General features: G+C 38.1%; 1 protein-coding gene across 2 annotated transcripts in view; it reads right to left on the bottom strand.

Annotated features, from left to right (window-relative positions):
* Nucleotides 1-4229: 4229 nt before the first annotated feature.
* The window catches only part of ubac2 (UBA domain containing 2), a 39058-nt gene continuing 20924 nt past the window's right edge, over nt 4230-22363 (bottom strand). Inside the window, exons 5-9 of one of the 2 annotated variants that reach the window (XM_082165436.1) lie at nt 11267-11390; nt 10509-10556; nt 9138-9392; nt 6441-6575; nt 4230-6289 (exon numbers count right to left, since the gene is read on the bottom strand). In XM_082165436.1, coding sequence (XP_082021562.1) covers nt 6182-6289; nt 6441-6575; nt 9138-9392; nt 10509-10556; nt 11267-11390 — 670 coding nt within the window. In that variant the 3' untranslated portion in view covers nt 4230-6181. Of the gene's footprint in view, nt 6290-6440; nt 6579-9137; nt 9393-10508; nt 10557-11266; nt 11391-22363 lie in introns of both variants that reach the window. The other variant, XM_082165435.1, reaches the window with a different exon arrangement.

The following is a 22363-nucleotide window of genomic DNA, read 5'->3' on the forward strand; positions in this document are numbered from 1 at the left end:
CCCAACATTACTGAACCACACTGTGGTAACTTGGTATGAAAAGAGAGAGGAATGCAGGAGGGTAGGTTTACTAATAACTGCTCTTATTTTACAGGATTACATCAGCACGACCTGGCTATCCCACGGAACCGAACATACTACAGCAACAGGTAATTCCCACACAACACAAGCATATACACCCCCTAGTGGTACAACTGGAATTGCTAGAATGAACTCAATCTACTACATCTCTTCCCCCTTAAAGCTAACATTCACACACGACAACTATCCATTTGTCTTTTTTTTTTTTTTTTTACAGGAACTAAACTAAAGTAACTAAAATCTAAATGAAATATTCTTGAATTATTTAACAAAGTCTTTCAGATATCTTGGTTCACGTTTTTCTCTGGATGACCTCCTTATGGCGAACGACTCTGGCGGAAAAGCGTCCGCCCCCCACACCTTTTGAAATTGTTCTGTATCAGCCTAAGGCTCTGCTGGTGCACTGACAACAGTTCTTTCTGTTCCCCTGGCTCTACAGGTACAGACTGTCTGCTTCCCTCTGCAATACCTTGGGTATCCTGAATACTCGCTGGGTCCGGGGCTGTGAGTGTGTGCCTCCTACGAACCTGATCTATGTGCCTTTTCCAGGTCTGTCCTGTTCCTGTCAAGACGGCATAAGACAGCAGACCGGTACATCTATCAACCACAGCAGGAATCCATTGTGGCCTGTAACTATAATTTCTCACATACACAGGATCACCCACTAAAGAAATCCGCAGGTCAGCACTGTTGTCATGGTCTTCTTTCTGCTTGAGCTGTTTCTTTTGCACTTTGGCTGCCAGGTCCGGTAGAAGCAAATCAAAAGTTGACCATAAACGTCTAGACATCATCATTTCGGCAGGAGACAACCCAGTTGTAGTTTGTGGCGTAATCCTATAACTATATATAACGTAATCCTATGAACAGGAATCTACTCAGTCTTGTCTCCAAAGTTTCTCCCTTTATTTTCTTGAGACCAGCTTTGAAGGTCTGCACAGCTCTTTCCGCTAACCCATTCGAGAAGGGGTGGAAGGGTGCTGTCATAATGTGCTGAATTCCATTCTTTTTCATGAATTCCTGCTAAATCAGCACTTGTAAAACAAGGACCATTGTCTGATACCAACATCCGTGGCAGGCCTGAGCTTTTCTATAGTGATTTGAGAAGTGGCTGTAGTTGTTGGGTACGCCTCCATCCACTTCGAATGTGAGTCCACAACAATCAGAAACATCTTACCTTGGAACAGACCAGCATAGTCAACATGAATTCTGGACCAGGGAGTTGCTGGCCACTTCCACGGGTGTAAAGGAGCTGCCACTGGCGCCTTTTTATATTGTTGACACACTTCACACACTTAAGCCTCGTTTTCCATGTCTGTCCATATTTGGCCACCAGAAATAACATCTGGCTAATCCTTTCATTTTTGACACATCTGTGTGAGTCTGATGAAGTAGGTTTAACAATATCTCTCGCCCCTGTGTAGGAATGACAACTCTAGCTCCCCACAATACACAGCCATCCCTGACCGTTCTCCTCTGATGATAAGGTTGAAACTCAGGTTCCAGCACTTGAGGCCAGCCACTCTGGATGTATTCACGAACCCTGGACATCATTACATCACGAGAGGTCCAACATCTAATTAGAGGAGTATCCACCGGTGCATCACCTAATATATCCAGCATTAACACCTTTTCAGCTTTTCTCTCCTCTGTTGCCTCTTCCTTGATGGGTAGCCTGCTTAAAGCATCGGCACAGACATTAGCTTTACCAGGCCTGAAAACCATGGTATAGTCGTAGGCACTCAGGATCACGGCCCACCTCTGAACTCACGGTTAGCCCATCTGGGGAATGGGTTTTTTCTCATTAAAGAGTGAAATCAATGGTTTGTGGTCCATGCAGATAGTAAAGGACCTTATATACAGTTATTTGTGGAACTTCTGTATTCCAAAAACTACTGCAAGCCCCTCTTTATCCAGTTGCGAGTATTTTTTTTCAGCCGCTGACAGTGTACGAGACATGAAACTTATTGGTCGTTCGCTGCCATCTACCCCGTAGGGTGATGCATCACATGCTAATACCAGATCACTACCTGCCGAATAATGTATTAAAACATTTGCAGATTGCAGCAGCATCCTTGAATGCTGGAAGGCCTCTTCCTGTTCTGCCACTCCCAGTGCTTTCCCTTTCTTAAAAGCTCATACAGCGGTGCCAAGCAGGTCGCTAGATTTGGGAGAAATTTTCCATAGTAGTTTAATAACCCCAGGTACGCCTTTAGTTCTGACACATTGGATGGAGCTGGGGCCTCTACTATCGCCCTCACTTTCCTATCCACGGGTTGGAGACCTTGAGCGTTCACTTTATGGCCGAGGTACTCAATGTCATCTTGCAAGAACGCACACTTCTCTCTTTTGAGTCGTAGCCCAGCGTCTTCCAGCTTTTACATTACTCCATCAGAACCGAACATCAACAGGTAATTCCCACACAACACAAGCATATACACCCCCTATTGGTAAAACTGGAATTGCTAGAATGAACTCAATCTACTACACACACAAAATTAATATCTGGCATTTAAATTGGGCACTGGAAAAATTACTGGTTAATACCAGTTTCTTGACTGGTGAGAAACTATGCAATTTAACTGGGTGGTTTGTATCCAAAGTGATCAATGCAAGGGTGACCATGGTTCTTTAACTTCAGCAACTGAACTCTGAAATCCACATGCCTGGTCTCTGACAATCATGCTGATGTTGTCTCTTGACAAGAGTCCCGGTGGTTGAGCGACATTACCACCCAAAGATCAGTGATGAGGTCAGTGGTGATATGTGACATTTGGAAGGTTCTGGCAGTAAATGGATACTATAAGGCCACCAGATGGGGCAAATCTGTAGAAAACTTAAAAATGCTGCCTTCGGAGGACGCAGTAAGAAGGCATCAAGGCACGTCCAAACCCAAAGTTAGCTTCACTTCCTGTCTCCTGAGATACCTTCATCTGATTGAGTTTTGAAGGCAGCATAGATGTATCCTTCACTGCCTTTGATATCCCACAATCCTGTGCTTTCCATTCTGTGACAGTTGAGCTAGAAAAATATGGCATCTGAAAGTTGCGGTTGCTGGTCAGTTTGTGTGTAAATGAAGTTTTTGACCAACGGTTTCCACTTCTGATGGAATTTCTAGTGCGAAATTACTAATTTAATCATTATTTTTGTCCTCACCATGGCTTGCTCTATTTTGCTGTAGATTATTAAAAGCTGCCTCAGAAGTCTGTCCGAAATTCGTGAGGTACCTTCTTGCGCAAACGCTGCCTGCAGAGTCATTGCCTATAAGGCAGTGAGGCAACAATTCAGCTGCCGGATGCAGCCAGCGTTAGATTATCTTGATTTTGCTGATTGGTTAGTTCTACAACATATGAGACTTCTGAAAAGATTGTAAACTGCACCAAAGTGCTTGTGGGGAAAATAATGTATTGAAGATGAACTTACTACCTCTAGGTAGCAGTCTAGGACTGGTAAAACTCCTCCAAATCTGAATTTATGTAACCTGCGTGCTGAAGTAGGTTACAAAACCTGAAACAATATACTGCGTGATTTATGACAATAAATGCAAATGAAACTGCACCACTACAAACGTATGAGGATGACATTTTAAAAGCAACGGATCCATAAGATGCAGATATTATACAGTACAATTTACTTTAAATTTGACCCCATCTTTTAAGCTGCTTTTCTAGAGTTCATTCTCCAACATCCTGGCTACTTCACGGTGTCATTTCATAAATCCTTTGACATTTACTGAACCATGATATTGACTAAACCACATTTCAGCCGAAACATTAACCTTTGAATTCTGACCACTGAATCCAAGAATGTCCTTAAAGGTCAGGACTGACAGACCCATAATCAAAAGCTTTACTGTCTGTTATGATTACTGCACCAGACTAAGAAACCAACTATATTTAAATCTACATACAATAATTTGCCCAAAGGACAATAATAAACTTTAGTAGATAATACAGCTTTAGTTGAAAAGAATAAAAGCTATTGTATGAAAATAAAATGTTCAATTCAAATGTTTTCTTTAGTCTTAAGATATGTCAGATTAAACATCTGAGTTTTTCCTGTCACATTTGGATTAGGTTTTTGTAAGGCACATATCTTTGTAAAACTATTTTGGTAAGAATTGTCAAAAGCAATATAGAGATAAACTTGAATTCAATTAAAACAGATTTTTTTATATATATAAACATTCATACCCTGTCTGTTACAGTGCTATTCATCCACCTGGACACTTCTGATTTAACTTCATTATATTCTTTTCCAAAATATCTTCAGTTTCTTATTCCTGATTTATTTAACTCAAATGATACTAAATAGCTCCATTTTCCAAGCTAATGCAGTTTGTGTATGCCTGTGCTTGAAAAGGATAATTAAAAAAAAACATGCTATGTCTTTAAATTTGGCTCTTTTGATCAAACAGTGGGAAGTCCAATCATTGTTCTACTAATAGTCTGTCTCATTCTACCTCTGGCTCAGTGAAACACTGCCATCTATGGCATGACAAGTGTGTATGGTTCAGAGTGGCCAATTTTACTTGAATTGTACACAAAGAGTTTTACACATCATAATCATTATTTATTTGCTTTTACTGTTGGACATATTAATCCATTATTAAGCTACAACATCATATTGGTTAAATTAAAAAAATTGTGATGGATTTAAGTGATGAGTGTTTAGCACAGCAAATATAAAAGAGGTAGCTTTTGGGTACAGATTTGTGTCCAGGCATTGTACAACGTATTCTATTCTCTAAAATCTGTTGCCATACATTCAAGACAATTGGATTGACTGACTGTTAAAATTCTAGTCTGGTGGTTTACCGAATGAGTTTAGTCTTCATATTTAAAGACCATCTTAAAGTGTTAACTTATCAAAAGTAATACATCTTACTATTTGACCACAATGGGTATTCACAGAACATTGCATGATTTGCTTTCGGGTGGACCAGTGTTTTCTGGCAGAGTAAAAACAATTTATCTTAAGAGAAGCTAAAGGTTTTTTTTTTTTTTTAGTTTGAACACCACTTGATTAGACAAAATCAAACACTGTGTAGCATAATAATAAAAAAATAACATTCACATGAACAGTCTTATTAGCATAAAACATCATAATCTCAAAAATGTATATTGTTTAAAAGGCTATGTTCTTTAAAGACATGATTTTAATGCTGGTTATGGGTATCAATACTCACTTCTATGAGTTGTTTTAAACAATATTTTACGTTGTCTTTTTATATGACCGAGAAATCATGCTGTTAAAACAAACTTTGTCGCACTCTCAGATCAACACAGACATATATCCTCTTAATATTATTGACTTTTCAGACACCAAAGTCACAATTACAATGACACAATTTGTGTTTCTAAAAAAAAACGTCCAAAAACGTGTTCCGATGCTTTGAGATTAGATCTCATGCTTTCACACATTTTGTAGTAGTTTTCCAAACTTTGATTAGTCAGTTCTGGACTAAATTCCAGATTGATTCTGGCCTTTCAGTGGCAGAGGTCTCTTCAAGAAGCCAATACGTCCAGGTGTACTTTAAATACACTGCCATACAACTAGCCCTTTATTGACTTGACCTAAAAAAAGGAACCGTTTACCTAAAAAATATATATATATTACAATTCTGTCATCACTTACTCACCCTCATGTCATTCCAGCTTTGGAACATCAGGCCAAGTCCATTTCTGGATGAACTATACCTTTAAGACTTCAGTTTATTTATAGCAAAACAGCATGTGGTTTGATAATTCATCAATATATTATAGGATTTTTTAATTATTAGAAGATATAGGTTTAAGGACAACGCCAAATGACACAAGCCCTGAGACACAATGTTTGATGATCCACCATGTTGGCCATGTCCTGTTGATCGGGCTGCAATTGCAAGTCAATTCCTAGTAGCAATACACAACAGCAGGCGCGCCACACCGCTCATTCAATAAGCAGCCAGAAAGAAAGTGCCATTATCAGATCCTGTGAGTTGAGTACCAAAGTTGACTGTTAACTTCTTCCAACAGGTGTAGTTATGACACCAGAGTTGTGTTCTTGAGTACTTTTCAACTTGTTTCCCTTGTCCTCTCAGTCATCTTCAACTTATTTTGTTTTAGTGCTGAAGCAAAAAGTTTGTTGCGATGTTAATGTCATTATTAGATGCTCTAAGAGCTTCTTGGGCATCCATCCTTGAGAAACCCATCTCCATTAATCTTGCAACCTATAAATAAAATAGTATAAAATAAAAATGTTGTTTCTGAAAAAAATAGTTGAATCTGGCAACCCATGAGGCTAAACAAATCTTCCTGATAGATGGTGTAATTAATAAGGTGTGATTACAAATGAAAAGAAAACAGTACTTGAGATCTCACCTGTTCTTCGACCACATCTGTGTTATCCGGCGGGTGCGTATAGGGGGGCTGTTGTGGCGGAGGACCCTCTTGGTGCCGGTTCTGTCCTCTGTGCCGTAAAGTGGGGAAGAATCTGTTCCAATTCAGGAGACCTGTCTGCTGTGGACAGCCATTAATGCCAGGAATTAAACATTACATTTTACTATATTTTATGGAAAATTGCAGTGTTTATCACAAATTAATCAATAATAACTCAAATGACAGTAGGCTGCTGTCACTTTAAGACCGAATCCAAAAATCCAATATACTGTTATATATTTTTTCTTCCGCAACTGTTCATTTCAATTTAAGACAAAATCTACTGTGTTTACAAGGATATTTTGACATAATTTTGTGTATACGTGTCCGTTCAAGACAAGACGACGCGAATGAACACTAAATTCAGTATTCACTCATTATATTAGAGGCGGCTATCTGTGTGCGCTTTAGGGGCAATTCAAGGCACGTACTTGTGTGCTCAAGTTCATTATTTTAAATGTAGACGTGTAACAAACATAATTCACATGTCATCAAATCCCCGGTTCTTGGAAATTTGGATCCGGTTCTAAAATGGAACCAGATTTCGATTCCCAACCCTAGCCATCATAGGGAAGAAAATACAATTGCAATTTTTTGTTTCATGCCTTTAAAGACAGTATAGTTGTTACAAGAGTTCAGTAATAGAGGGAGGTTTTTTTTTTTAACAGTAGTGATATTTTTTTCTCCACATTCAAAACCTCCCATAAAAAATAAAAAAAAGACTGAGCAACCTGTCAGCATGATCCCAACAACATTTTTATATCTACCAGTTACAGCGTAAGGAGATTCTAGGCCTAAATTCATAAGTACATATACTGTATGACTCAAAGTGACATTAAGAAATGTCAAGAAAATGTCAGAAAATATGAATGTTCTATGCTAATTAATTTTCAGAAAAAACTTCTCATTTTCATAAAGGACAACATTTTCTTCTTGTATCGGGCATCTGTGGAAAAAAACTTGGGTATCTGAGTTTGTTCACAGGAAACCATCAACTTCCTCTTGTTCAAAAACAAAGAGAATGAATGGAAAAAAGAAACAAGAATTATAGCCTAATATCTTGCCTGATCTGAGTGACAGAAATATGGAAATAGAGCTTGTTCAAGAGTTTTGGTTTCTACTTCTCTGATTAGGAAAACATTATTGAGTTATGGAAAACATTACACCCTACTAACAGCATGATTTCTAATCTAATAATATGTGAACATACCACAAAGGAAATATTTTTGAAATAGAAACTTCTTCCAACACATAAAGGCAAAATCAAATAAAATTCCATTTATACCAATGATTTCACATTGATTGCACATGCTGCTGTTTTGATTAGGTTGACTGTATCAATCAGGTAAAATTATACCAAAAACAACAAAAACACCTAAAACACTAATTATGACACAAATTCACCTAATTTACATATCCAGTCTGAAAACATACGACATAGTACAGGGACCTGAATTAGTGAATCCCTTTTGTGATTAATTCAAATTAATTAAATATTTTTTAAGTTACTTTTGAGCAATTACCATTTTGTCAACCTAGTTTTTTTGTTTAGTTGTCTATTCATAATCGTGATCTCTATTTTAAACAAAAAATTTGTGATTCTCAACTTATCCAGAATCATGAAGCACTACTCTAAGGGTAAGGTTGTGGTTCACACTTGGCATGTTTGGTTTGACTAAAAGGAACCCTGCTGCGATTGCTCTGTCAATGCGGTTCATTTGATTAAGTGAGAACGCTGCCATCCGAACCCTGGTGCGCACCAAACAAGCGGACCGAGACCCATAACGAACTCTGGAGCAGTTCGAATGAAATATGAAAGCAACACGGACCAAAGACATGTAAACGAACCAAAAACAGGACATGATATCACAAGATGCGACCCTAAAAATGACAATGCTCAAGCGTACTTGTGTTTTTTCTTGTCATAGTCGCGATGTTGCCCATCACAAGTTCGGTACAGGCATCAGAACCAGTCTGATTGCAGCAGATCAAAATACCATCATAGGTACAGTAGGCTATGTACATACAACGAATGCATTTAGACCAGCACACAGGATAATTTTGTAGTTCGGTAAGTTCTGTCACAAAATACAAGTCATAAAAGCTGACCAATCAGGTTGTGAAAATATCTCTATGACTTTTTGGTATCTTTAGGTTCGGTGTTAAAAATGCTAATGTGAACGCTAAGCAGACCAGGATTAAATGTTTTTTTTTGTTAGTTTTTTTTGTCCGGACCAAAAGAACCAAGCAAACCGAAATACAAGTGTGAACACACCCCGACTTAATTAAAATGCAAAAAAAAAAAAAAAAATACATCAAACTCAAGAAATCATAATTATTTTATTTTCTCCCCTCAATTATTGTTTCTGATAAAAAAATAATTATTAAAAACAAACTACTGTTCTAAACCATGGCTGTAAGTGAGATACAAGATGCCCTTATCTCTTGTAAAAGTAAAAAAAAAAAAAAAAAAAAGATAATCAGCTGACCTTCAGCTATCTCCTAGTTCTTAAGGCTAGTTCTTCTTCGTCATCTGAGGGGGTGGTGGAATAGCCGTGTGGTTAAAGCTCTGTACTGAGTCACTTAACCCCAGGAATTTCCAGAGGGACTGTCCCTGTAATAAAAGTGCTGTAGAAGTACCTGAGCCTGCTGTTGCTGTGCATTTCTCCTGAGGTTTGCCAGCTGAGTCAGGAGCAGTTGCTGGTCCAGCATATCCATCCTCTGCTGTCTCTGGATGTCCAAAGTAGCACCCATCCCCAGCGGAGCCTCTGCAGTGGGCTCAGAATCTGAGAACACTGGCTCTAGGAGCACAGAACCACATCGGGCCACCCATTCTGGCACACGCAAGAACTTCTGGACAGCCAACTTATTACTGTAATAAAACATGCCTGCGATCTGGAACAGAGTGATTGTAAACGCTTACCATACAAACATGACAGTAACGCAACAACAACAAAAGACAATAGAACCTATTTTAATCAATGATGTTGTAATAAAATCCCAGAGAGTAAACCGATGCCCCATTCTATTTATGACATACTCCAAGTGTTTGTGCTACTTCCGACAACAGGACTAATGGATTAGGAACAGTGAAGACAGCCTCAAGCTTTGCCACAGACTAATTTTATACTTTATACTTTTATACTATTATACTTTGTAAGTATAATAGAGCGCAGGAGGCTAATAAACAAGGCTTTAGAAGTTAAATAAAAAAAATTAAATAAAAAGCATTAAAAGTTTTTCTAGAACCTTTCAAAAAAATATTTCAAACAAATCTACAATGAGCCAGAATAATGAAACCATCAAGTCAAAAGAGTTTAGCTGCTTTTAACCTATTTCTATTAGCTTTTAAGAGATCTACTGTATGGTAATGTACTTCTAAAGTTGACACACATATTTTCCTCATCTACGCACTGGCAGCTCATTTTGCAAGCAGAGATAATGCTCAAGACAGTACGACTTGTATTGCTATATGGCACTAGTAATAGAAGTCTCACCTGGACATGTCATTGCAAACCAGTTTGAATTTCTTTATTCAGTGGAACAGAAAAGAAGAAATTTTGAATTATGTGTGCTTTTTTCTTGTCTATACAATTAAAGTGAATAGAGTCTAAAGTTTTTTCGGACCCCATTGACTTTCATTGTACTGGCAAAAACAAAAACTTTCTTCAAAATATGATTAAATATATCATATTTTTAATGTATTTTTTTGACAAGAAAACACCATCACTGTAAGCTCTAATGGTAAATCATCCTATAGTAGCTAAAGGAAGGTACCTATATATTTAATGTTACCTAGCTAATTTCCACTACCCTCCAAAAATCTCCACAACAATTTTATTTCTATGGTAACAATGACTTCTCAGACCAGTGGATCTCGCTTTATGATTGTGTGTCATATTTAACTTCACTATGCACTTGTAATCAAACTTACTAAAGACCATTTCAGATCAAAACAAGCAAACACAGAAATGTAATGTGATGCAAATCTACATGAGCCGTTATTCTTACCAGTCCACTAGAAGCAACAATCCACATGTAGGCACTTGACGTCAGGAGCTGATGACAAGATAAAAGAACAGACCACAGAAAAACAATTCAAAACTTTTACTTCTACAAAATATCTCTGACGCCTCTCAAACCAGCAACACTAATTTACAACCAGCCCTAACTGCATCCATAAACAACTGCATGATATAAAGAAACATTTTATTTGATCCAAGAGTGGAACAAAAAAACATGAACTTAATGAAACCAAATCATCTAATATTACAAGATTAAAATACGTTGGTTAGTTGGAAGTAGGTATGTCAAAGCCATGTTTGTGTATGCAGGACTGAAAATGGTGATGAATCTTTAAATGTTCAAATGCCATCTACTCTTGTCTGTTTTTCTACTGAGTAAATGTGCAACTTCATCTGTTATCTTTAATATCAAAAAACAGCCCCGAAACACAACTAGAGCACAAACCACGAATAATATGTTCTCAGGTACTGCAGGATTTCTCATGGGTCTTGCCTCTGTTATCTTACAGACATTTTATTTGTGGTTTCTGCTCTTGCAAAATGGTGTTTTAGCCATTTAAACTGCATTTGAACTTCACTTGCTTGTGAAGAAAGCGTGCGACTGCCAGTAAATGCAACTTATTATCTTGAGATCTCATGCAGCAGTGACTTTTACTTTTTCTATGTAGCTTTTGAGATAAACTATCAAAACGGGAAATAAAAAATAAATAAAAAAAGGATTTGTTAATTGCAGTCTGAGCTCACCTGTGCACCCACAATGTATGTCAGAGACTTGTTTGTGATTGAGACATGGCCAAGCAGCTGAGTGACCTGAACACGTGGGATGGAGTTGTAGAAAGGCACAAAGAGAGCAAAGACTGGGCCCAGCCTGAGAAAAAAAGAAAAAAAGTTAGAAACAGGGAAAATCACTGAAAGTCAATCCTCAACCTTGTTGATAGTAACATGACAGTGTCTAAAGAGAAAATATTAAAATCTAGTTTAAAACACTGTGAAAGTTCTTAGAAATATAATCCTTGTCTTAGTTTCACATGGTTTTGAAAAAAAGTATAAAACATATTCATATGCAAAATGTATTTTCAAGAAATTTTTAAATTTAGTGACTTGTTTTGGGGGTCTACTAGAATAGGTTTTGATGCTTGAATTAAAAAAGATAACAATAATAATAATAATTAAAGCTGCAAGCAGCATTTATCGGGGTTCAAGCTTTTAAGGTCTTTAAGGTTTTTAAGCATCAAAAGTTATAAAGTTTTATTTAGCAAGCATGTAACCACTGACATAATAGATGGAAAAGACCATGTTCTAGCATGATTTACCATGATATACCACATTCTAGCATGATTTACCACAGTTTATCATGATTTACCATGGTTTACCATTATTTACCATGTTCTAGCATAGTTTACCATGATTTTATCTTAATTTACTTTGATTTACCATGTTTTAGCATGATTTACCATGATATACCACATTCTAGCATGATTTACCATAGTTTATCATGATTTACCATGGTTTACCATGATTTACCATGGTTTACCATGATTTACCATGAATTCATCTTAGTTTACCTTGATTTACCATGTTCTAGCATGATTTACCATGGTTTTCCACATTCTAGCATGATTTACCATAGTTTATCATGATTTACCATGCTTTACCATGATTTACCCTGTTCTGGCATAGTTTACCATGAATTTATCTTAGTTTACCTTGATTTACCATGTTCTAGCATGGTTTACCATGATATGCCACATTCTAGCATGATTTACCAAAGTTTATCATGATAAACTTGGTTTACCATGATTTACCCTGTTCTAGCATAGTTTACAATGATTTACCATGATATACCACGTTGTAGAATGACATAACAGGATTCTAGCATGATTTACCTTGATACACCACATTCTAGTATTATTTACTATGATTTACAATGTTTCTAGCGTGATTTACCATGATTTACCAAATTACTAGCAAGTATGTGAAGTGTCAGTGCAAATGAAGTGATAAACACTGACAAAATCTGATTGTGTTATAATAGTTATTGTTATATAAGTGATTTTTTAATGTCTAATTATGAATTCAAAAGCACATTTCAAAAGACTTCATTAATAAGTAGAATGGCCAGCAGAGGGCACTAGAAGACCATTATTGGCTCAGTTTCAGTTTAATCTTCATGATTTTCACCAGCTTTCTGCACTAAAGCAAACCAGTCTTTCCATGTTAACTCCATAATGCATGCTTACACACACACACACACACACACACACACACACACACACACACACACACACACACACACACACACACACACACACACACACACACACACACACACACACACACACACACACAAATACTTTAACAGACGGATTTTGACTAAATGTAATTGTAAATGTTAAAATAATGATTTTATAAAGTCTAAATATGAATTATAGAAACAATATGACAAAATAACTATTTTAAACAGCAGGGGGCAGTAAAATACCACTTATTGGCTTAATATGCCATTGTATTCATATTATTTTCATCTTTTTAAACTGTTATAGAGTCAAATTTTGTCCGATCTGTCTGAAATTTTTCATGCTTGTTCAGAGTGATATTTCACATGTTCTGACTTGTTTTTAAGAAGATCTGAGCATCTTAAAAGATATAAGCTTTCGGGGACACTTGGTCAAGGCCACATTTTGAAGTGACCCTATTATAGCCATCCAAATGAAGTAGTTCAACTTTTTCTGATAATTACTGATCTAGAGAGTCCAGAGAATTGTACCAGGCAATGTACCATAGGAAATGTATGGTTTTAAAGCTTTTTAACAGTTATAGCGCCATCTATCGTCCGATCTCTATAAAATTTGGCATGCTTGTTAATGATGTTATGTCACATATGCACACCAATTTTCGTGAAGTTCTGAGTTTTTATTTGTGATTTATAGGCTTTTGAGTGTATTTTGGCACACCCATTTTATAAATGACCCTATTACAGCCACCCAAATGCAAAAGTTCAACTTTTTTTTGATAATTATTGATCTAGAGAGTCCAGAGAATTGTCCTAGACTGGTCTGGTTCTGATCGGGCGAAAAACCTAGGACTAGTTCGCAAAAGTAGGTTTTTAACATATTCATGAATATTTAATGAACTGTTTGATTGACAGCAATGGTTCTTGAGGCAAAGTTGTTCAGCATGAGCAGATCTATCAGATTATATGCATTTTGTGACAATAAGTGTAACACCACGTGATTACAGAGCCTTAAAACTCGTTAGCGCCAACTAGTGGCCGATTTCTTTCAAAATTCTTACAGACCTCTAGGGGCTTGAGCCGAACATGCCCACCGAGTTTCGTTCCGATCGGACTTCGTTAATAGGTGCTCAAACCTCATTGGCCAATGGCGGCCACGTTTTTCGAGATACGCCAATATCCTTTTAGACATACATGGCCCCTTGGGCCAAGACACTGCATACCAAATTTCAAGTCATTCGGAAAAACGGTCAGGTGTCTATACGTTTTTATTGTTTTATAGCGCCACCATGAGGCCAATCGACGCAATTTTTTTACTGTGACCCCAGACTGAACCCATACACATGTGTATCAAGTTTGGTTAAGCTATCTCATTTACTTTTTGAGTTATAGCCATTTTAGTAAAATAGGCTCCTCCCACAATGTTCATTTTATGCCCCCTAGCGACCATGAATAAAAATTTCGACTTTTTTTTGACAATTATTGATCTTCAGACTCCAGAGAACATTTCTGCACTGGTTTGGTTCCGATAGGGCAAAAAACCACAGACTAGTTCGCAAAAGTAGATTTTTGACAAAATTCAAAATGGCGGAAAATCTATCATGACGGAAATGAAATCGGAGATATACGTTTTGTTTATCAGGCGTCCAGCTTTCCAATGATATAAGACACTTGAGTCTACGATTTACGGTCTAGGAGTTATGAGCTGTTTCGCGCTTTTGGTTTCTATAGCGCCACCTATGGGCCAATCGGGGTCATAATTTGATAACCTTTCCTCGATTTTTGTACTACCATCTGGCAAAGTTTCAATGCTCTAGCCCTTACGGTTTGGGCTGCACGATGCGTTTTACGGCGGAATAATAATAATAATAATAATTAAAGCTGCAAGCAGCATTTAGCGGGGCCAAGCACAATCAGATGACAAGACATGCCAACATTGCTGAAAGTGTCAGACCAACTGCAATAATGAGCAATTAAAGACATTAAAGATGATTTTAGGCAAAATGCCTGATAATTCATAGAAACAGTAAATAAAAATATGATTTAATGCATTATCACTTTCGACCAATAGGTGGCGCAGTTACAAAACTGATGTGATGTGGTCAGAGTGAAGTGACAATGACAAATATATAGTTTGGTGTCAATATGTCAAGGCATTGCAGAGATAAAGCCTGAATAGTGCTTTTAGCATCATACATCAAATTTGCTGCTGCCCTATACGAAAACGGTTTCGTCAATCGACACGAAATCGATAACTTTTAGTCGGCACGGTCTGGAGATGATACGATTTGCTTTTGGTGAAAATCGGACTAACGGTGTAGGTGGAGTTAGAAAAAGTAGGTTTTGAATGAAAATAAAACAAAACTGTATTGAAGTCAATGGGAATTTCATGTTTTGTTCTATTATAGCTCCACCAAGAGGCTCAGCCACACCATTTTTTTTATGTGTCCTCAGAGTGAGCCCATACATATGTGTGTCAATTTTGGTGAAAATATCTCAATTCGATTCGGAGTTATAGACATTTATATGAAAAAACACGTAAAAAATGACTGACACATGACTTTGATTGAATTTTACTACCCCTTACTATCAATATTTTCGCATTTGGGTATTGGCGTATAGCTATCGACCTATGTTTCCAAACTTCTGACGGTGGTTTCGTCTCGATCAGACTAGCGGTTTCGAAGATATAGCCAAATGTTTTTTAAGCGCTAAATCACAACGCTACACAAACCGTAAGGCGAAACCTAGCATGTTTGGTATCGTAGGACTCAGCAAGGATTCAGGAGTCTAATTAGATGAGTCTCGTGAAAATAAGTCGACCACACCCAAAGTTATAAGCATTTGAATAAAAATATTCCCCACTAGGTGGCGCTGTTTCGAAACTTCTCAGGCTCCTTCAGGACATCGTGCTGATGACCCATACCAAGTTTCGTAACAATCCGTTCATGCGTTCTTAAAATACAGCATTTTAGCACAAAATTCAAAATGGCCGAGAGTCAAAATGGCCGATATGGTAAAATTGGATATCAGTCGACTCGGCATGTTGTCCTGAATCTAACGAGACCAATTTTATGATTTTTGGACAAACTGTTCAGAAGTTATAAGCAAAAATAGCCATTTTTCATATCTCCGGACCAGTAGGTGGCGCTGCGCTGAAACGCAGCATGTTGCCTCAGGACATGCTTGTGATGACTTGTACCAAGTTTGGTTTGAATACGATTAAGCGTTGCGGATATACAGCCTTACGACTGTTTTTGCAAGCACTACGTAAAATTTGTTTGTGGGTTTATCGACAACGGTTAAGCGAATCAACTAGATTTTAATAACTTTTTGTCACCACTGCCTGAAGATGATCTGATTCAATTTTCGTGCAAATCGGACAAACCGTCTAGGACGAGTTCGAAAAAGTAGGTTTTGAGAATAATTCAAAATGGCGGCCATATTTTAATGACGGAAAGTGACGTCATAGGGTGCAATCGAATCGGCATGAGCTCAGGAATCAGAGGAAAAAATAAGTTTGTTGATTGGCCTTACGGTTCAAAAGTTATTAGCAAAATAAAAGTGAAATTTCGGACAGGTGGTGGCGCTAGAGGGAATGACTTAGACACACCAAAATTGGTGTATTTAATGTTGGGACTGTCCTCTATCAGAATGTCAAACCAAAACAACTTTCCCGCAATCGGTTCTATGGGCTGCCATAGACTCCAAGAGCGGAAGAATAATAATAATAATAATAAGAACGGGAACAATTACAATAGGTGCCCGCACCTTCGGTGCTTGGCCCCTAATAATAATAAGAACCGGAACAAAAACAATAGGTGCCTCCGCACCTTCGGTGCTTGGCCCCTAAATAAGAACCGGAACAAAAACAATAGGTGCCTCCGCACCTTCGGTGCTTGGCCCCTAATAATTAAAGCTGCAAGCAGCATTTAGCGGGGCCAAGCACAATCAGATGACAAGACATGCCAACATTGCTGAAAGTGTCAGACCAACTGCAACAATGAGCAATTAAAGACATTAAAGAGGATTTTAGGCAAAATTCCTGAAAATTCATAGAAAGAGTAAATAAAAATATGATGTAATGCATTATCACTTTCTACCAATAGGTGGCGCAGTTACAAAACTGATGTGATGTGGTCAGAGTGAAGTGACAATGACACATACAAAGTTTGGTGTCAATATGTCAAGGCATTGCAGAGATAAAGCCTGAATAGTGTTTATAGCATCATGCCTCAACTTTGCTGCTGCGCTATACGAAAACGGTTTCGTCAATCGAGACGAAATCGATAAGTTTTAGTCGGCACGGTCTGGAGATGATACGATTCGATTTTGGTGAAAATCGGACAAACGGTGTAGGAGGAGTTCGAAAAAGTAGGTTTTGAATGAAAATAGCATTTTATTTCACAAAACTGTATTGAAGTCAATGGGAATTTCATGTTTTGTTCTATTATAGCGCCACCAAGAGGCTCAGTCACACCATTTTTTTTTATGTGTCCTCAGAGTGAGCCCATACATATGTGTGTCAATTTTGGTGAAAATATCTCAATTCGCTTCGGAGTTATAGACATTTATATGAAAAAACACGTAAAAAATGACTGACACATGACTTTGATTGAATTTTACTACCCCTTACTATCAATATTTTCGCATTTGGGCATTGGCGTATAGCTATCGACCTATGTTTCCAAACTTCTGACGGTGGTTTCGTCTCGATCAGACTAGCGGTTTCGCAGATATAGCCAAATGTTTTTTAAGCGCTAAATCACAACGCTACACAAACCGTAAGGCGAAACCTAGCATGCTTGGTATCGTAGGACTCGGCAAGGTTTCAGGAGTCTAATTAGATGAGTCTCGTGAAAATAAGTCGACCACACCCAAAGTTATAAGCATTTGAATAAAAAGATTAACCACTAGGTGGCGCTGTTTCGAAACTTCTCAGGCTCCTTCAGGACATCGTGCTGATGACCCATACCAAGTTTCGTAAGAATCCGTTCATGCGTTCTTAAAATACAGCATTTTAGCACAAAATTCAAAATGGCCGACAGTCAAAATGGCCGATATAGTAAAATTGGATATCAGTCGACTCGGCATTTTGCCCTGAATCTAACAAGACCAATTTTATGATTTTTGGACAAACTGTTCAGAAGTTATAAGCAAAAATAGCAATTTTTCATATCTCTGGACCAGTAGGTGGCACTGCGCCGAAACGCAGCATGTAGCCTCAGGTCATGCTTGTGATGACATGTACCAAGTTTGGTCTGAATACGATAAAGCGTTGCGAAGATACAGCCTTACGACTGTTTTCGCAAGCGCTACGTAAAATTTGTTCGAGCGTTTATTGAAAACGGTTTGACAAATCAACTAGATTTTAATAACTTTTTGTCAGCACTGCCTGAAGATGATCTGGTTCAATTTTCGTGCAAATCGGACAAACTGTCTAGGACGAGTTCGAAAAAGTAGGTTTTGAGAATAATTCAACATGGCGGCAATGTTTTTATGACGGAAAATGACGACATAGGGTGCAATCGAATCGGCATGAGCTCAGGAATCAGAGGAAATAAGAATTTTGTTGATTGGCCTTACGGTTCAAAAGTTATTAGCAAAACAAAAGTGACATTTTGGACAGGTGGTGGCGCTAGAGGGAATGACTTAGACACACCAAAATTGGTGTATTTAATGTTGGGACTGTCCTCTATCAGAATGTCAAACCATTACAACTTTCCCGCAATCGGTTCTATGGGCTGCCATAGACTCCCAGAGTGGAAGAAGAATAATAATAATAAATATAGCTGCAAGCAGCCATTACCGGGGCCAAGCAGAATAAGACGACAAGACATGGCTGAAAGTGTCAGATCAACTGCAACAATGAGCAATTAAAGACATTTAAAGAGGATTTTAGGCGAAATGGCTGAAAAATCATAGAAAGAGTAATTAAAAATATGATTTAATTGATTGTCACTTTTGACCATTAGGTGGCGCTGTCTCAAAATATTTTGGGTACCTTCAGGGGATGGTGCTGATGGCACATTCTGAGTTTCGTAATATTACACCAATGCATTTGTTCAGTATAGCATTTTATTTCACAAAACTGTATTGAAGTCAATGGGAATTTCATGTTTTGTTCTGTTATAGCGCCACCAAGAGGCTCAGTCCCACAATTTTTTTTACGTGTCCTCAGAGTGAGCCCATACATATGTGTGTCGATTTTGGTGAAAATATCTCAATTCGCTTCGGAGTTATAGACATTTATATGAAAAAACACGTAAAAAATGACTGACACATGACTTTGATTGGAATTTACTACCCCTAAACATCAATATTTTCGCATTTGGGCATTGGCATATAGCTATCGACCTATGTTTTCAAACTTCTGACGGTGGTTTCGTCTCGATCGGACAAACGGTTTCGAAGATATAGCCAAATGTTTTTTAAGCGCTAAATCACAACGCTACACAAACCGTGAGGCGAAACCTAGCATGTTTGGTATCGTTGGACTCGGCAAGGATTCAGGAGTCTAATGAGATGAGTTTGGTGAAAATAAGTCAACCACACCCAAAGTTATAAGCATTTGAAAAAAAAAATTCACCACTAGGTGGCGCTGTTTCGAAACTTCTCACGCTCCTTCAGAACATCGTGCTGATGACCCATACCAAGTTTCGTAACAATCCGTTCATGCGTTCTTAAAATACAGCATTTTAGCACAAAATTCAAAATGGCCGACAGTCAAAATGGCCGATATGGTAAAATTTTATATCAGTCGACTCGGCATGTTGACCTGAATCTAACGAGACCAATTTTATGATTTTTGGACAAACCATTCAGAAGTTATAAGCAAAAATAGCCATTTTTCATATCTCCGGACCAGTAGGTGGCGCTGCGCCGAAACGCAGCATGTAGCCTCAGGTCATGCTTGTGATGACATGTACCAATTTTGGTCTGAATCCGATAAAGCGTTGCGGAGATACAGCCCTACGACTGTTTTCGCAAGCGCTATGTAAAATGTGTTCGAGCGTTATTCAAAAACGCTTTGACGAATCAATTTGAATTCCATAACTTTTTGTCAGCACTGCCTGAAGATGATCTGGTTCAATTTTCGTGCAAATCGGACAAACCGTCTAGGACGAGTTCGAAAAAGTAGCTTTTTCAGCACATTCAAAATGGCGACCATATTTATAAGCCGGAAAATGACGTCATAGGGTGCAATCGAATCGGCATGAGCTCAGGAATCAGAGGAAAAAAGAATTTTGTTGATTGGCCTTACGCTTCAAAAGTTATTAGCATAATAAAAGTGAAACTTTGGACAGGTGGTGGCGCTAGAGGGAGTGACTTAGAAACACCAAAATTGGTGTATTTAATGTTGGGACTGTCCTCTATCAGAATGTCAAACCAAAACAACTTTCCCGCAATCGGTTCTATGGGCTGCCATAGACTCCCATGGCGGAAGAAGAATAATAATAAATATAGCTGCAAGCAGCAATTATCGGGGCCAAGCGCAAGCAGATGACAGCATATGCCAACATGGCTGAAGGTGTCAGACCAACTGCAACAATGAGCAATTAAATACATTTAAAGAGGATTTTAGGCGAAATGGCTGAAAAATCTTATAAAAAGTCATTCAAAATACGATTCTCACTTTCGACCAATAGGTGGCGTAGTTACAAAACTGATGTGATGTGGTTAGAGTGAAGTGACAATGACACATACAAAGTTTGGTGTCAATATGTCAAGGCATTGCAGAGATAAAGCCTGAATAGTCCTTTTGGCATCATGCCTCAACTTTGCTGCTATGCTATACGAAAACGGTTTCGTCTATCGACACGAAATCCATAACTTTTAGTTGGCAAAGTCTGGAGATGATACGATTCGATTTTGGTGAAAATCGGACAAACGGTCTAGGAGGAGTTCGAAAAAGTAGGTTTTGACTGAAAATCAAGATGGCGGACAGGAAGTTCAGCCAAATAAGGAAAACTTGGTATCTATGTTCTCGGCTTGACCCAAGGAATCTATTAAGACCAGTGGCATTTCAAAAGCCAGATTTATTCAAAAGTTATTAGCCTTTTTGGAAAATTTGTCATAACAATTGATCACTAGGTGGCGCTGTCTCGAAATAGTTTGGGTACCTTCAGGGGATGGTGCTGATGGCATATTCTGAGTTTCATAATATTACACCAATGCATTTGTTAAGTATATAATTTTAATTCACAAAACTGTATTGAAGTCAATGGGAATTTCATGTTTTGTTCTGTTATAGCGCCACCAAGAGACTCAGTCCCACCATTTTTTTTATGTGTCCTCAGAGTGAGCCCATGCATATGTGTGTCAATTTTGGTCAAAATATCTCAATTCACTTCGGAGTTATAGACATTTATATGAAAAAACATGTAAAAAATTACTGACACATGACTTTGATTGGATTTTACTACCCCTTACTATCAATATTTTCGCATTTGGGCATTGGCGTATAGCTATCGACCTATGTTTCCAAACTTCTGACGGTGGTTTCGTCTCGATCGGACTAGCGGTTTCGAAGATATAGCCAAATGTTTTTTAAGCGCTAAATCAAAACGCTACACAAACCGTAAGGCAAAACCTAGAATGTTTGGTATCGTTGGACTCGGCAACGATTCAGGAGTCTAAAGAGATGACTCTTGTGAAAATAAGTCGACCACACCCAAAGTTATAAGCATTTGGGGAAAAAAATTCCCCACTAGGTGGCGCTGTTTCGAAACTTCTCAGGCTCCTTCAGGACATCGTGCTGATGACCCATACTGAGTTTCGTAACAATCCGTTCATGCGTTCATAAAATACAGCATTTTAGCACATAATTCAAAATGGCCGACAGCCAAAATGACTGATCTGGGAAGATTGGATATCAGTCGACTCAGCATGACGCCCTGAATCTAACGAGACCACTTTTATGATTTTTGGACAAACCATTCAGAAGTTATAAGCAAAAACAGCCATTTTTCATATCTCCGGACCAGTAGGTGGCACTGCGCCGAAACGCAGCATGTAGCCTCAAGTCATGCTTGTGATGATATGTACCAAGTTTGGTCTGAATACGATAAAGCGTTGCGGAGATACAGGCTTGTGTCTATTTTCGCAAGCGCTACGTAAAATTTGTTTGCGCTGTATTCGAGAACGGTTTGATGAATCAACACGAATTCCATAACTTTTTGTCGGCATGGTATGAAGATGATCTGATTCAATTTTCGTGGAAATTGGAGCAACGGCCTAGGAGGAGTTCGAAAAAGTAGCTGTTTTGGAAAATTCAAGATGGTGGCCATATTTTATGACGGAAAATTACGTCATAGGGTGCAATCGAACAGTCATGAGCTCACGAATCAGAGGAAAAAGGAATTTTGTTGTTTGACTTTACGGTTAAAAAGTTATTAGCAAAATAAAAGTGAAATTTTGGACAGGTGGTGGCGCTAGAGGGAATGACTTAGAAACACCAAAATTGGTGTATTTAATGTTGGGACTGTCCTCTATCAGAATGTCAAACCAAAACAACTTTCCCGCAATCGGTTCTATGGGCTGCCATAGACTCCCAGTCGGAAGAAGGAAGAATAATAATAATAGGAACGGGAACAGATACAATAGGT

Source organism: Leuciscus leuciscus (genome assembly GCF_965113295.1).
Source record: "Leuciscus leuciscus genome assembly, chromosome: 3".
NCBI lineage: Eukaryota > Metazoa > Chordata > Actinopteri > Cypriniformes > Leuciscidae > Leuciscus > Leuciscus leuciscus.